The 16561-nt window shown below is 51.2% G+C and overlaps 2 protein-coding genes across 3 annotated transcripts in view; one reads left to right on the top strand and one right to left on the bottom strand.

The window, feature by feature from the left end:
* The window catches only part of FCF1 (FCF1 rRNA-processing protein), a 290016-nt gene that overhangs the window by 212961 nt on the left and 60494 nt on the right, over nucleotides 1-16561 (top strand). The gene's annotated exons all lie outside the window — the stretch shown is intronic.
* Nucleotides 1-16561, bottom strand: part of LTBP2 (latent transforming growth factor beta binding protein 2) — a 76417-nt gene that overhangs the window by 51447 nt on the left and 8409 nt on the right. For both annotated transcript variants that reach the window (XM_075753900.1, XM_075753902.1), the window contains exons 2-3: nucleotides 16043-16113; nucleotides 10007-10250 (exon numbers count right to left, since the gene is read on the bottom strand). In XM_075753900.1, coding sequence (XP_075610015.1) covers nucleotides 10007-10250; nucleotides 16043-16113 — 315 coding nt within the window. The remainder of the gene's footprint in view (nucleotides 1-10006; nucleotides 10251-16042; nucleotides 16114-16561) is intronic.

The following is a 16561-nucleotide window of genomic DNA, read 5'->3' as shown; positions in this document are numbered from 1 at the left end:
CATGTCCTGCACAAGGGCATGGCATGGGGCTGTCACCAGGAGCAGCAGATCGCGCTTCTGGTTGGATCCATCAGGCTTTAGTGCTGACCCATAAAATGGCTAGAACCATGATTTCCAAATGCCAAGTGTGATTAAGAGTGGTTTGCAATCTGCCGGTCTCCAGAGCTGAAGTGTGGGCCAATGCCACCCAGAAAAATCAAAACGCAGCCTGCAACCACTCTGAGCTTCAAGTGCAGCCAGCAGAGGAACCAGGCCAGGCTACTCGATTACAAATGACACATCTGGGCCAAACCTTACACACTCTGTAGACCAAAAACAGGGATTTAGAGGGAGAGGGAGGCCAGGTGAGCTACCACCCGTCTGGCAGAACCACCCAGGCTGGCCTGTGGCATGGGTGGTGAGTGGCAGGCAAGACAGGCGGCTGCGCAGCCTTCTCACTCTGAAGGGGTGAGAAAGCTGCTCCAGTTGGCTCCCCTGCCTGCATGCAGGGGCTGGTGTGTTACCAAAAGTTGTTCAGTGGCACGATCAATGAGCACAGCACCGTTGCCAGATGCAGTCACGCAGCTGCTCTCATGCCTTGGTGAGAAGAGACCCATCCAGAAGTGTCCTAACAGCTGCCACCACGTGAAGGTCTCCATCAGGGCCACCATGTTACTAAAGACATCACCCCATGGTCACTGCTTTTGCACCATTACAAAACCAGGTGTAAGATGCTGGCACAGTTGGAGAGCTGGGTAGTCCCCCATGCAACGTGACCACCCCACAGAGGGTTTGGCCACCACCACTGGCCATGGCAATGCCTCCACTGCCCCTCCTCCTCCCTGTACCCCCCCAGTACAGTGATCAGCAGGGTCCTGCCTGGGAGGGGAAGGACCTGTATTTAGAGCAGAGGCACACGAGAGAAGAGGACAACGTATCAACCAGCCCTTGTGCCCAGAAGCACACTGAGATCTCCAGCCCAAAGGGCCCTCTGTCTCCACAAGACACAACAGCTGCGAGCTGAGGACCAGACCTCAGTCTAACGAAACCTGCTGCAGAGGCGTTTGCCAGAGAAAAGCTCACTGCCGGCCATGGGGAGGTCACTCGTCTCCCCCATATAGCAAGGAGAAAACAAGCACTCTTGAGTTTCATTTCCATCTTGTTGACTAGTAACATTCACCCCCTCCGCCAGGCTGCCAACTTCAAAGCCCTGAAAAAACACTTTAGCCTATTCATCCTTGCACCCACACACACTCGGGGAGTGTGGGGAGCTGCCTGTCCCCCGCTTTACACGGGACACAGAGAGGGCAGGCAAAGCCTCTCTTGTCCCAGGCGTGGAGTGGGGTGAATAGCTTGCGGCTGCACACACACACAGAGGGCATGAGAACAACAGGGTGGAGAGGAGATGTGTGTAGTCCTCTCATCTAGAGGAGGGGAGGCTCTTCATCTAGGGCAGGAGGTGCTGGGAAGTCTCCCACTCATCCTGGGAACACTGTGGATCTAAGACATATTTTAATCTAAAATAATGGCTGAGCACCCAGCAGGATGCCTGGCCTTTGGATCTATTAGCTCAACGTAGTTGGTCTCCTCACATCTCTCCATCCCCTGCCACACATAGGATTCCCTCACCTGCAGCACTCCAGCCATGAGAACAGTGTTGGGATGTGACACTGCTGCCCACTCTCAAAGTCTCAGCCTTGCCAGGGATTGGGGAACGAGTATCCCGGTGATTTTATTTTGTACTGTTCGGCACTGGCTCCATCTCTCCAGTTGCTCAGTAGCCACAAGACTAGAGTCTGGCTGGGGACCAGGAACACTCCTGGCCATGTATGCATGACGCCTGGTGGCAAAGCCAGTGCTTCCAGGGGTACCATGAGCACGAATCTGCTCTCACACCCCCCCATGTGGCCTTCAATATTCACACCAAGGACCAGCAGGGAGGAGCAGGTTTCATGGCATCCCATGGTGGGAAGGGGTCCAGAGCAGGCAGAAAGGCTGCACCTGCCTTGGCAGCACCTGGGCTCCAGCTCCTCAGCAGAGCAGCTCCAAAGCGATGGAGAAGGCAGAGCTCCAGTGTCATTATCAACCAGTCATTACATCCCTGGAAGAGTTTGGCAGTTTGCTGTAGTAGAAAGCCTCGTAGCTGAAAAAATTAGCATGGCCACCCTGCCAAGGCTACAGGCAACCTAATACACCCTGTCTGCCCCCCTCCAGATAGCCTCAGTCTCTGAGTACGCTCCCCATCCTCCAAGGCCAGAGTTTGGCTCAGTTTTGCAGATGTGGGCCTGTTAACCATTCCCCTCCGCTCCCTCCCTCCTTTTGTAGTTCTCAGAATTCCTTCCAATTTGTCAAGATCTTTTCTGGCAATAAAGAATACCTTGACTCAGTGCAGGACCCCAGGGTGTGCAGGGAAAAAGTCCATGCGACTTGGGTCTTTTGTCTCCAAAGTCCTAAGCACCACTGGTCTCTTGTATGCAGCCACACTGCATTACTCTCTGCTGCCTAATTTGCTGTTCACTCCTACTCTGCAAAATCTCAGCCTCTCCTTCCCCCAGATTTCTTCCTCCCATGGAGGATTTTTTTCCTTCAGCTGTAACAGATAATATTTTTCCAGCCTGAACCTCTTCTTAGTTCCTGCCTATATGTTTAGTTTCTGCATGTCCCTGAAGAGAGCCTCCACACAAGTGAGACAAAAATGGGTTGGTGCAGAGAGCTTGTTACCAATCGCATCCAGCACCAGGCACTCAGGGCATCACTTCTCAGGGTGCTTCTGAAGAAAGGAGAGGAGAACAGCATTTTTTATATGGAGACCTCTAAATCTCCATTTCAACTGCTCCTTGTCCCAAATCAGCTTCAATTCATCCCTTGTGTCCTGCTAGCACGTGGTGATTTATGGAAAACACTTGAAACCAAAGAGAACAGCTTTGATTTTGCTTAAGTACCAGCTTAAACCAAATAAGGCAGCAGACAATCAGGTATGAGAAACTGCAGCGTAATCCATATGCACAAGGGAGCTGAAAGCAAGCTGGATGACAATCCTAATTCAGGCATTAGGGAAAAACTCTCTGGTGTTTGATCATGTGGCCTTACTGTCCTTCTAACATCTTTCCTTTTTATACAACTGCTATATAAATTGTATTGTTATAAATGTCCCAAATGATATATGTCTAGTATATAAAATAGGCTATAAACTGGATTTTCTGTACTCCCTCACCTACCACATGTACAATGCATTTGCCTTGCACTCTGCTCTCTTGCATGTAGTCTCAGACTAAGCTGACAGTAGCAGCATTTTTCTTTCATTTAGAAGCAAAAGTGCATTTGAACGTTTTCTCCCAAAGCCTAGAGGCTGAATCAAGCTATAGGAATAGCTCCCAAGGAGATGCAGAAGAACCAGGTCTAATGTAAAGACCATATTTGGAATTTAAAAGGAGCCTTAAAAGCCAGCTATCCTCCTGCTGCTCCGAAGCATATGCAACCCCCTAGAAAGTAAATACATAAAACACATAAACCAGAATGGTGCTGACAGCTTTAAAACACTAGAAAGTAGAGCAACTATATCTGGTGCCAGGCTAGAGAAGGTATATCATGTAATTTAAAAATAGAAGTATTTTTATATAAGAAAAATTACATTTACGCTCCTCTTGGGTAGCTTGAGTTTTTCCTTTAGGCTTCCCAGCTAGCTTGCCAAAGGTTTTCAACTATGTCAAAGCAGGAGAGGGGCCGAGATCTGGAGCTTATGGAGATCTCATTGCCCTGAGTGGAATCTCTTTTCACATATTCTCACACGGACTGGCACTGCCTTTTTAGTTTCAATTTTTTAACAAGGTCTCAGATATCTGCTAAAGTTGGCTCTGGATCAAGGAACGTAAATGCTTGGCCACTTTGTGAAAACTATATTGCCAAAGGGAAGCACCTTAAAAGATGCAATTAGGGCTTATCTGCACTGGGAAAATATGCATGAACACGCTGCAGTGGTGGAAGGCAAGGTTGGCACCAGTATTTTACCCCAGGAATTCAACATCACACACTATGGATCTCCTGGGCTGGTCTCATCCCAAGCAAAGTAGAAAACCTGCCACAGCCCATGCCATGGGAATGCACTTACACAGAGGGGCTTCTCAGTCAGGGTCAGCCTTTTTCTCTGCTCTTTGGGTATTAATAAACTGTAATCCTCGTAAATGTAAAGTGAGTGACAGTCATAAGTGAGCAGAGGAGCAGAAGGTGTGATCAGTAGGTGTGTGGCTAGTACAGGCCTCCTCCTAGCTCTCTACATAATGTGGACAGTCCTGGACATTCAGCAGTAACCCAAGTGAGGCAGTAAGAAAGCTCCCCTTTTCCTCATAAACATGGAAAGTTCAAAGCTGGCAAGACAGGAGGCTCCAGATCCTGCTTTAACAATTAAGAAAAATCAGTCTCTGTTTGGAGCAGCATCTTTAAAAAGCAAGTGATCTTGCAATGAACTTTCATTTTATCTGCTAGTCCTCAAGGACAGTAAGCTAATCAAGCTGATTTTGCTAAGCCACAGTTCTCAATGTCATGTTTCGAGTGGTCACGCCAGGATGGAGAGCTTTACATCCACCCATGAGCTCCGCTCTCCTCTGCAAAGGACCATGCTAGACATTTGACTGCCACCAGAACAGGACCTGGTTTCAGCCAATTTTCAAAAGGGAAGAAAGGTACTTTCTCCATCCAGCAACCTCTGCTGTACACCCAAGCTCCTGCCTTCTGCTTGCTCCCTGCTGTTCTCATCCTTCGTGCTTCCAGGAGAGAGAATAGAGATTTTGGCAGAGCCTCCCTGCTGGCATCAGGTTCCCAGTGTCCTTAGGCCAGGAGCGCTTGCCACAACTCCTCAAGGGCTGCATATAGCCCTTCCTCTCATCAGGAAGGGAGGAGATGTCTCCTCCAGGGTGCTGGAGAGGAGGCTCTGAGATCAGGAGCCAGTGGGGCGGGCATGTCGCAACTCAGCCTTCTTCCTTTTCCATCCTGAAAACACCAGGCAACTCCCAGCAACTGCCTTGCCTAAACAGAGCCCTGTCAGAGGAAGCTCCCTGCCCTGAAGAGCTTAGCCGCATTAAGCTGTCTGCACAGTGTCTCAGCACCTTATACCACAGCTATGTCCTTTTCCCTTGCCTGGGTTGCTGGGAAAATGCTTTCCAGGTCCCAGTCATCTCTTCTTTTCTGTGAAGAGGAAGGATGCCTTGCTTCCCAGGCAGCCCTCATCCAGCACACACATCCCATCTGGGCAGCACAGCTCCCTTGCGTAGATTCTAGTTCCAGATTTATGCCCAGCACTCACGCAGGAGGGACCTTCTTGGGTGGCAGCAGTAGGACCCTCCTCGCACGCTGCCCAGCGTCAGAGGCAGCCGGCTGTCCATCCTGACGGCAAGGGGCAGGAGGGCAAGCCCTTTCCGCTCCCTGCTAAATAAACAGGAATTCTGCTGATACTCCAGCCTTAGGAAAACAAAGCTGTTTCCATTTAGCTCGGCTTCTGGGCTGAGGTGCAGCTCCACCCGCACAATCATCCGTCGGGGTTTTGCTTCTCCGGGCAGAGATTCAGGCTGAGATCAAGAAGAAGGAGGATTTGCAGCTAGTCCATGCCGGGAGGGCCTCTAACACCCCCAGGATTTTGCTCTCCAGAGCGCTCCCTGTTCCAAGCAGCACAGCGCCGGGGCCTCCCAGCTTCTGCAGCAGCTAACAAGTCCCCACAGGCTTCCTCGATGCCCGGCTCTAAACCTCCATTGAACTATGGCCTGCTGAAGGGGCTTGAGAAGTGGTACTCATTGCTCAACCTGTATTTTAAGGGATGAAAGCCTCAGCATCACCAGCTCTGGCATCAGCAAAGTAAACCCAGAGCTGCTCTTCTCCTAGCCACGTCTTCCCCTGGGCAAGTGCTGAGCTCAGATAAGGCTGGGTATGTCTTCTTCTTTAGTCCCAGGAAGAAGAGACAACATGCACCGTATGGGCAAGCCAAGGATGCAGTGATTCTTCCCCAGTACCCCTCCAAACAGAGGCACAGATGGCTACGTGTAACATGGCCACACTTACACCTGTGCTCAGCAAAATGCTCAGGCTGACGTCCACATTCCCATCTTCCCAGGACTGCCAGCATGCTCAGAAATGGATCTATGACAGCTACACTGGGAATATCCACAGATCCATTTGCTAACCTTCACATCTGCCAGGTGCAAATACAAACCAACCAGTACAACCAGTTGCATATGACCAGTCAGTCAAGGAGCTGTTACTTCTCACCAAGTCTGAGGGCAGAAGACTGACAATAACTTATGTCCTGCTGTCACAGTCGTGCTTCCTGGGCTCTCCTGGCAGAGAAGCTGCAGAGGGCATTGCTGCTTCTGCTTCCAGATATGACCTCTGGAGAGCCTGAGCACATCTGTCAGAAACAAGGCCATGAAAACAAGCAGCTGCCTCATCATGCTTTTCCCCAAGGCTTTACAGGCTCCTCCAGACTCCCAAAGATTTCCTACCTCCAGAGCAGGCGACTCTCCACAGCGAAGTGGCAGTCATCATAAGCAGCAAGTCTGACTAGTTGAGGATAATCAACCCCATCTCTGCTCAGTGAGGTCTCTGGGGAGGATTCACGGGTTTTGTTGCATGCTTATACGGTATCTCATACAGCATTGTTCTAGTGCATGACTTCAGAGCTTCTGATTGTTACCTCCGTACAAACACAAATAAAGCCAATACGCACACAAATAAACTAAAAGAGAAAGCAAATTCACTCATGTGAGAATTGATTTCCTGTCTTGGCACAGAAAAATGAGGCTTAGAGGTTTATAAGCTCCCACTCTTGCGCAACTCCTCCTTGTTAACAATGCGACTGCCCAGGGAGGTTGGGGACTAGTCACTTGTCCTGGATCTCATAGTCTTCTCACAACCACTGATCTGGAACCACCCGTGTCCTATGTCCACTGAGAAACACAAGAGCTTCTTCTACCTCTTCCAAATCAGACAAGCAAGCCAGCTGCTGTGAGAGCATGGTGGGCTCACTAGAAAAAGTCAGTGTCCCACCAGCACAACTCATTCTTATCTAGGAGACCAAGGACTGGAAAAAACAAGCTGTTCCTCCCCTCTTGACAGTGAACTGAACTCCAATGTAGGTGACGCCAAGTTTGCAGTACCTAAGAACCCATCCTTGTACTTGCAAATATGAGCAAGATCTACCTAGTTCTGCGAAGGCCAATATACTTCTTGCTTTTGCTGCTACAGCCCAATTGTATGGAGAAAGCCTGACGCAGAAGCACAGAAATTACTTTAGTGGCAGCAAAGAAATAGATAATGTCGTAACCACAAGAAGTAGGCTGCAAGTTCACACAAGTCTGAGAGCACGGTTTCATGAGAAAAATGACCAACCTAGTAAGTGGCTTCCACCAAAGGGGAGTTCACCCCTTTCCGCCCTGTGCAATGCTAGCCTTGCAATTCTGTCCAATCCTTCTGGTCCTCATGTAATCTTTCAGTAAGACAATTTAGCCCACTGAAGTGGCAGAAAATTATCCTTAATTTTGCCATGTTAGTTTTTTGTTGAGTCAGCTTACCCAGGGGACAGATGAGCACCAACACCAGTGCAAGGGAAGCACTGGGAGGGCACAGCCGGGTGCAACAGCAGCCGGGGCGAGCCTTCAGCTGCAGGCGCTCATTCTTACAGGCTCCACAGCTAGCCCAGAAGTTGGCAGGCTGAAGGAGACACTCACAAATATTTGGGAAACAACCCATCTAACAGCAGCAAGACTTTTAGGTCATGCCATATGTTGTCTGCCATATGTTATATGGTCCATGGACAAAACCCAAGCAACTGAATTGCACGGGAAAATGCCCAGGGGCTGAAGTGAGGTGTTTCAATGCAGACTGATGCCAGGGTGCAGGCAGCCCCACACCTGCCTGCTCAGCACTGCTACGCATTGTCCAGGCAGGAAAGGCACAGCATAGCACGACTCCAGAAGGCAGAGAGTACTGGCTGTGTCCTGGGGTCCTACCTGCAGCCATTACAAAGGATGAATGTTAAATACTCTTGCTGAATCTTGTGGGATAAGACGATGTCCTATGGTGTCTGTGGGGAGGGAAGGAGGAAGGGCACGGCATGGTCCTTAATGGAGTCCTATTTCCTTGGGACAGCGCCAGAGGATTTAAGGTACGGCAGGCAGCTGGGCATTCAGCAATCCCAGCTCGGCAATCGCTTAGACGCTGTGTCTGACTGTCTGGACAGGAATGCTCTGCCAGTGCCTGCACAGCCCCCTGTCCTCTGCGCAGAGCCTGAGGTCATGTTCCTTACTGGGAAAGCCTTCAACAGGTGCTGTATCTCCAAGGGCGCTGCTCTGCCTCCCCTCCAGTCCTTGCGCACAGAGCAGTGGCATGGAGGGGTAGGAGGAGGTCATCACTGGGGGGAAACTTGTCAGCAATGACCAGGATTGCAGGCACGTGTGAGGGCTGCGTGCTCGCTCGGGCACCGAGCCTGTCTTGGGGCAGTGATGACAGGGGCTTGGCCACCTCTCCCTGCCAGCATCACCTCTGCCTTGCCTGAATTTGGTTCCCATCAGAGAGCCTTTTATTTGGGGACCAAGATATGCTGGCTTCAGTGAACTACTTCGTGTCAGTCAATTCCTCGTCAGTCATTTGAGCCCCTCCAAAACTGTAGATGGATGAGAGTAAGTGTTTAGAAATGTCTCCAGCCCATGCATTGCCTCTGCTTTAGAAGAGTCAGAAAGGCAACAGCTACTTTAAGCATAACAGACACTAAAAACAACCTGCAAAAATACAGAAAAACAAAGAACGACCTGCTCTCTGCTCGGACAGCTCTAAGTGATGCTGACAGAGAAAGTCAAAACAGCTTAAAGAAGAAAAGGAGAAACTGAAGTTACTCGCTGGTTAGGCACCTGTAAATTGCTGTCATGTCGTCTTGGCTGCAGCTGAGGGACTTCTGCTGGAAGCCCCTTGCAAATTCTCTGCTGTGGTGGCTACCAACAAAACCAGTCTTTCTGGCCCAACAAGAACAACACTACGGGTGGTGCAGTCTAACACTCTGCTCCTGTGTCCATGGACTCTTACAGAAAAGCAGAGGTGATCTTTAAAACAAACCAAACATGTGGATTGCTGTATGGCAACAGACCCCATTCCCACTTCTCCATCCCCACTGAGCTGCCAGCACTGCAGAGGTGCTTGTCAGGGAAAGGCACTTTTCCCGCCTTTACTGCCTCCTTCAACAGAAAACCCACAGCTCCAGAGGAACTTCACAAAACAAATGTGGAGTTGCCGCAGCTTGGGTTCAAGAACACCTCAGTGCTGACCTGAGGCAAGTGGGCTGAAGCCGTAAGCTCTTCCTCACCCAAAAGGACTGGACAATGCGACAGTTGTCATGCTGAGCTTAACATGCTCCTCACAGAGTCTCTCCTGCACAGACCTCTGTGAGCTCTAACAGCTGCATCTTTGCTTCCATACCCAATATACAGACACCTGCCTGGGTACCAAAACGACCCACGCCACAGCAGGGTGACACAGAAATATGGAACAAATGGTTCAGTAACAGCTAGAGCCTGCCAGGAGACATCTCCAAGTATCATCACTTTGCTCATACCAGCATTTCATAGCACACCTCATATCTATGTACCTTCCCAGATACTACCTGAACATATTGCTCTAAACACATCCTCTTGGGAAAGAATTTAACCCCCACTCCTCCATCCACGCTGCTGCTACTGCTAATGCTGCTCATCAACTGGACAAGGGCAAACTGCTGAGCTTCACAGTCCTCCTTCACCATGGGACCACCACTAGCCTGTCCCATTCCTGCATGTGCCCGGGGACCATGACACAGTGCTGGGGCCAAACCAAGTCCCTTGGAGGGACAGCAGGGCCTGACCCCCTTCCGTCACCTCCCACAGCCCAGGCAGGAGCCTCCACCAGGACCCGAGCTGCCCGGTCTCACAAAGCAGAGGTTGTGGCCCACCCGAGCGTGGCATCAGCTGCCTGTGGATTTGGGGGAGCATCCTGCCGGGAACCGGGTTTGACTTACACAGCCGGCACGTGCCGCAGGATGGGTGCCTGAGCCCCTTGCAGGGAGGCGTCCCGCCCTGCCGTGCTGGTCCTTCTCCGGAGGGAGCTGGCGGGGGGCTGGAAGGCGGCAGCGGCACCAGGTGGGTGGTACTCCTGCTCCGGAACGACTTCTTCGCACCGGGAGCCCTGGAAGCCCGAGCGACAGGTACAGACCTGGGGACGGCTGCAGGAGCCCTTGTTCTGGCACGGTGGGTCACAGACAGCTGGGGAGACACAGAGAGGTAGTTAGTGGACATGGGGTTCCTGGCAGCATGCTCAGCCCCATGGTGGTGGCACCCAGCTGGGGCAGCACAACTGAGGTGGCCCCATCTCTTCTCTGGAGGCCTTCGAAGTCTCAGTGTTACTGCTGCTGTGGGTCCCTAACACAGGGTCACTGCCATCAGAGACTTGTTTCTATTCCCACTTCCCACTGGTCTCTGCAGAGCTCTCCTCCAGCAATACTCACTTCAGAAAGCTCAAAAAAGAGCAGCATGGTCTGCAGAGAGCATACAGCCTCCAGCACTGCCCATAGCTCTCCGAGCACGAGTAGAACCTCAATCCCAGAGCAATGGGAGGCAATAACTGCCAGACAAGACGACAGATGACCATGCACTATCGCAGCCTCTTGGGAGCAGTTTGCCTGTTGCCTTCCTGCTTTAGTCCATTTGGGGGTCTGATTTGCATGGTCCCCCCAGCTCTCCCTCCACAGCTGATTTTGGAGTCACTGCACTCAAATTCCTCCGCAGCTACAGGGACTTACAGTTCATTAACTTCATGCCTAAATCACCCTCTGAGCCTGTGTGTGTTCCTAATTACAGCACATCAGCTTCAGTTTGCGCCCCAGGAGGAAAGTGCTATTAATTATACGCCGGACCCTAACACTTCCCAAGTCAAGAGATGCCAAATTGGGTTTATAGTCCAGCCAGCGAGAGCCAGGAAACCACAGCTCGCTCAGGTAGGACCGGGCTCATTGTTCTGAGCAAAAGTAATTGAAAAGGCACCGGAAAACAGTGTCCTCCCTCAAAGAAGGAAAGGGCCGGCTGGCCGAAGGGTAATGAAACCTTGTCGGACAACACAAGGTGGGCATTAACCTCCAGCCTTGTGGGAACCCTGTGGATGGGCTGAAACATGCAGCCACCACTTCTGCTGAGGGGCCCTTCCCCAGGACTGCCCCAGGGAGGCTGCAGGAGCATCTGACATCCCACCACCTTCACATGCAGCTACTGGGGTTTTATAAGCACATCCCTCCCTCTCTGGCTGTGCTCTTCAACCCCGTGAGATCCAAGCACACCTGCAAGAAACACTGCTTCTGGGCAACAAACATAGAGAGACCTCTAGCCTCGCGTGCCATCCACACATCATCCCGCTGTTGCCAAGTGAGGAAAGTCCTTGTACAGGCTCTGAGGTCCTTTCGCAGCAGTATAGACCCCACAACCCTTCACTCACTCCAAAACTGGACTGCCATCAGCTTTTCCTAACTAGATCAGGGATACATTGGCTGGAATGCTTCATTTGACCTTTACTACCATGTTAACACTCAGGAAGAGAGGGGGATCTCTAGGAAAGGGAGAACCCAAGTCACATAGGGCTGTATAGGTTAGAGCCAGATGTTTTGATGAAATCCCCCAGTAAAATAAATCAGCCACCACTGCTGACTCTGGAACAGAGACAGGGTCCCAGTCAGGCAGGAATTAACCGTCTCTGGGAAGTCTGGCACTCCACAAGTCGATGTAATTTATAATATAAAACTCAGCTGTGATTTAAATAGGCTGCCAGTCCCTACCGTTATCTCCCAACAAATGCCTGTTTTAACAAACGCCACCAGACCAGGAAACCTGCCATTGAAAACAACCGCTTCACGTGCTGAAATACTGCAGAGCCACGACGCCAGGACATGGGATCACAGTGGTTCTCACAACCTCTCCCACTAACAATGTTCATAGTCACGTTAGACTGTGCCCGTTAGCAGGAAAACAGTGATAAGCGACCAGGCACTCTAAAAAGCCCCTAAGGCAGCTGATAGAGAGAAGAGGAGGAAGGGAATGGAATTAGTCTTCTGGTCCCTTCACGCAGGATGAGTGGGGAGCTGCTCTCGCTGAAATATTCCAGCTCTAGCATTAATCCCCTTCCAGGTTACCTTTGCAGACTCAGGAAGAACTTGAAAGAGCTTTAAAAAGTCACTGTTTTTCACTCAGTCCAGCTATGCAGGGAAAGCAGATCATTCAGCAGAATTACTGCCAATGCCAAGTGTGTGAAATCACGAGTCAGGCCACCAAAACTATAACACTGACAGAAGAAACAAGATGGTTAAAAATACATATTGATTTGGAATCTTTCTCTTGGCTTTCTGGTTTCTGAGCCCAGGGGTTACTCTGAGGTGTCTCTTCCCAGCTGTGGGGGCTACAAACACTTTCTGTTAAGATGACAGCCACTCATTTCTTCTCACTGTAGTCTCATGTAATCACCTGCTCCAGGAGCTGGAGCTTTAAGGAAAGCAAAAAGAGTCATCTCAAAACTCTTAATAAAAGGATGAGATTTGGAGTGCTGTTGAAGTATCATTAGTAGCAATGCTAGTTTGTTCAAGAGCATCTAGCAGTGCCATCACAGATCAAGTCTGGTGCTGTCTGGTCTTCAGTGCATGAAGTAAGTCCTCCCTGCAAGGTCATACTGCAGGGATGACTGTGGCATGACTCTGACTACCCACCTAGGCCAGGCAGGCAGAACCATCAGAGGGGAAGGTCAGCAAGTCCAACCTCCCATCGCTTTTGCAGGCACACCCGGCCCAGGATTGAGCAATGACATCACAAGGTCACATTCAATTACTCTGTCCCTGCTGCTCTGCATGTGCTCTAGGTCTAGGAGAATGGTGTACATCTTCACTGTAAGCAGCTCCTGCTCAGTCCCATTTAAATGTGGGAGAACCCGTCCATCCAGCTAGGCATCCACAGGAAAACTGGGAAGATGCTGAAGGACTTGTTCCACTGGGGTGATACAGTCCACTTCCTCATGGAAAAGTTTGCTTATGGATGCAGAGCAATGTGCAATCTCAGTTCTAACTTAAACTGGCTTAGCAAAGCCAGAAAGGATGGACAATTTAACACAAGTGAGAGATGTGTGCAGGCTGACAGGCAGGGAGACCAATGGCAATGCAGGAATAACAGAGAGGGAAAACAGAACTTCAGTGAAAAACAGCCTGCACTAAAAAGACCCTACAGTCACGGTACAGGAGAGAGACAAAAGGAGAGAGCATGTGAATGTCATCTCCATTTTGCAGATGTGGAAAAGCACCAGGTGCTAATGTGACTGTCTGAAGACACACTGTGAGACCACAGCAGAGCCAGCATCCTGGAATCCCTGCGCCTTCATCAGTATCTTAACCGCAAGACCATATGTACAAGATTAGAAAGTGCATGAATTTATTTAGTCCTTCCCAACATGCTGATTAAAAATGTTTCTTTCAAGCTTTAAAATATCTATGTCAGAAGAAAGGCTCACCCTGCATTACAAGCCCAGCCCAGGCTGCTATCTTGGGAAGCAGTAAAGAACCATAGTAAATAATGCTGATGAAAGTGGAGGTTGATGAACTAATGTTGGGAGGCTGAGCAAGAGGATTTCCCTGCTCTGAAGCAGAGGGGAAGGATGCTGAGCTAATAGGCAGCAGCTAAATTATCAACAAGTGCATGCTGTATCCCCTGAAATACGGGAGTGCAAGGGGGCTTCTGGCCAGCTTGTGTGTGTGGGTTTCTTCTCCACCAAACCCAGGGCATAAAGCCCTGAGTCTCACCCCAGGATGAAGTCAAACAGGCAGGAGGTTGGATGAACTCTTTGGGCCCAAGGTCAGATTTAGCTCATTATCCCTAATGTCCCCTCCTGCGGGATGACCTCTGGAGCCCCACAGGATGCCCTGTATGCAGTTCAGTGTGGTGACCTGCCAGCGTGTGGGTAGAAACCAAGCCCACTGCAAGCAGGTGAGATCTTCCTCCTAAACCCCCCTAGCTTGCTTCCACTTTCCCAGGAAACATTGGTGTCCTGAAGAGAGAGATTTCTCTTTTTCATCTTCCCAGTCACTGACTCCCTGAAAGCTCCTCAAGTCCTCACTGCACTTTGGTCCTCGAAGCTGGAACGAACGAAAAGGCTAGAGAAACCTCCCCATGGCTTGAGTTCAGTCATATGCAGAGATGTTGCAAGAGTAAAGTCCCTGGAAAAGCATGGGTAGAGAAGGAAGAAATCACCTTGCCTGGTAGTGATAGGGCGTAGATGAAGGCAACAATCTGGCCTATCCTTTCTCCTGTACCCAGGTTCAGACCCATCAAAATGAAGGTCCTGCCCAAGACCCGAATGCCAACTTCTTCCCAGCTTCATCGCGCTAAGAGGTTCCCTCTGGCTGCATTTCTACCCCACTAACTTCCCTGATATGCCCCATATCAAAGAGTGTGGGATCACACATTAAACAGTATTACAGGGCAGAATCTAACAGGGATGGATGGGCTGTCCAGCTTGCCTTGGCAGCCTTAAAAACAGCCAAACGTCCCCAGCAGCTTGAACTCCAACAGAAAAGCCTGACAAGGGAGGTAGCTGGGAACAAAATGATGTTTACACATCACCAGTCTCCACCTAAGACCTGCCTGAGATTTACCATCCCTGGTCAGGGGGACACCGTCAGGCCCAATCATGTCCTTTTAATGAATCCTTGGGAACAAGGGCCCTGCACCTGAGCAATCGCTAGACAGCCTGCATGGCTGCGAGCCCAGATCTACTGCTCCTACAAAAATCCCTAATGAGAGAAAGATGCTGCCATCGCTGGCCCCACGCTCTGTTTACAGACGCTGTCTGGCAGCACAGCACGCTCTCTACCGTTTGGCTTCTGTCGGCGAGGGGGAGAGGGAGAAGGGAGGTGAGTCAGCCCTTGGCCCCTTGCTCCCGAACAGCGATCGCTAATGCAATTATCCCAGCGCGGCCGAAACGCCATGAGATCCCGCGGCAAACAAAGCTGAGCCTCTTTCCCTGCTAAACATCTGGGCAGCTGCTGCCACTCAAGCGAAGGCAGATGCTCTTGGCTATTGTGGGCAGGGTGTTCCCATGCAGAAAACCTGCCCGGTGCCTGTGTGCTCCCTGGCCTCCGAGCTGCCCGGGCACTGCGGGCAGCCCCTCGCCTCCCTGGGACCGGGCAGGTGCACGGGGCTGGCAGTCCCCCAGGAAAGCCCATGGGTGGGCTGGGTGGTGTAAGCCATTGTTTAGTGACAGGGATCGTGGAGCTTTTGGGGACAGAGATGACAGTGCAGCTGCCTCTGGCGTGCGTTGCACTGGTGCCTGCCCAAACCCCTTCCCTTCCAGTGCTGTGTGGGGAGCCCAAAATGATCTCAGCCCCCAGGGCTGTGGCAGGGCTGTCCGGAGGAGCCGAGCCCTTATTAACCCCGCTGTGGGCAGGCAGGAGGGCCCCGGCCAGGCTGTTTCCACAGTGCAGGAGTGCCCTGCAGCCCCCTGCCATTTTACACATCCCACACGCTGCACCACGCTCCAGCCCCACCCATCCCAGCCGCTGTGCCAACTCCATTAATTGCTTTCCTTAATAGCACGCAGATAATTTGCAGTCCTGATTTCCCCCTCAGCGTCAGCAACGCTTGCCCCTGTGAGCGCAGCCCCACTCTGCCGGTTCCCACCTGCTGGGACTTTCACAGACCTGCCTTTCGCTCCAAGCAGGACGATGACAGCCCAGGGCTCGAAACTCACCCGTAAATGTGCATTGCAATGCTCTGCCCCAACACGACCCTGCTCGGGATGGACACTAATAACGATAATAAAGTAAAGCCATAATTGTTCAGCATGCTCAGACTTTGCCAACGGACGGGGAGAGCTGACCCACAGCCCCGCAGCCCCACGGGGAGGCTGCAGCACTGCCACCATCCATCTCCTGCCCTGGCACAGAGCCGGGGACGTATGCGGGGTCACAGCAGTACTAGAGTGCTTTTTAGGGGTGCATCGCGAGACCTGCACCACCTGAAACTGTCATACTCACGTTTGATGCAGCGGTTTGTGCCGGGAGCCGTGGTCCATCCTGGGCAACACTGTCTGCCGCAGACATTTGGCCTAAGCAGAGAGACAAAGCAGCATGGTTAGGAGAAGGGAAGCCGAGGTCTCTCTGCAGCCAGCACCTCTGAGTCACCCGTAAAATTATTTCCTGCAGCATCTGATATTTCCTTCCAGATGGACCAGCAGCTGAGATCAAAACCAATGGGACAAGGGCTGAGTTGTTTAAGTGCTTGGAAAAGAAACCCCCAAGGACTGTGTGAATGCTGCAGTGCGAGCGATCCCTCAGGGAGTATCTCCCTTTTGAACTGGCATTATGCTGGGTTCCTGGCACAGCGCTCAGAGGAACCATTTTCCTCCTGAGAGCAATTGGAGGCCAGCAGCCTGCGATCATTAAAGATCTCACGGCACTTCATGGTATTGGGGTGTAAATCGGGCCTGATTCCAACTCTGGTCATACCGTCTCGCCTCCGCAAGTGTCCCAAGCTGCTTCGGCCGAAGACAACGC

The sequence above is a fragment of the Balearica regulorum genome, chromosome 5 (genome assembly GCF_011004875.1).
Source record: "Balearica regulorum gibbericeps isolate bBalReg1 chromosome 5, bBalReg1.pri, whole genome shotgun sequence".
In the NCBI taxonomy this organism is placed as follows: Eukaryota; Metazoa; Chordata; class Aves; order Gruiformes; family Gruidae; genus Balearica; species Balearica regulorum.
This window is presented reverse-complemented; position numbering and strand designations above follow the sequence as displayed.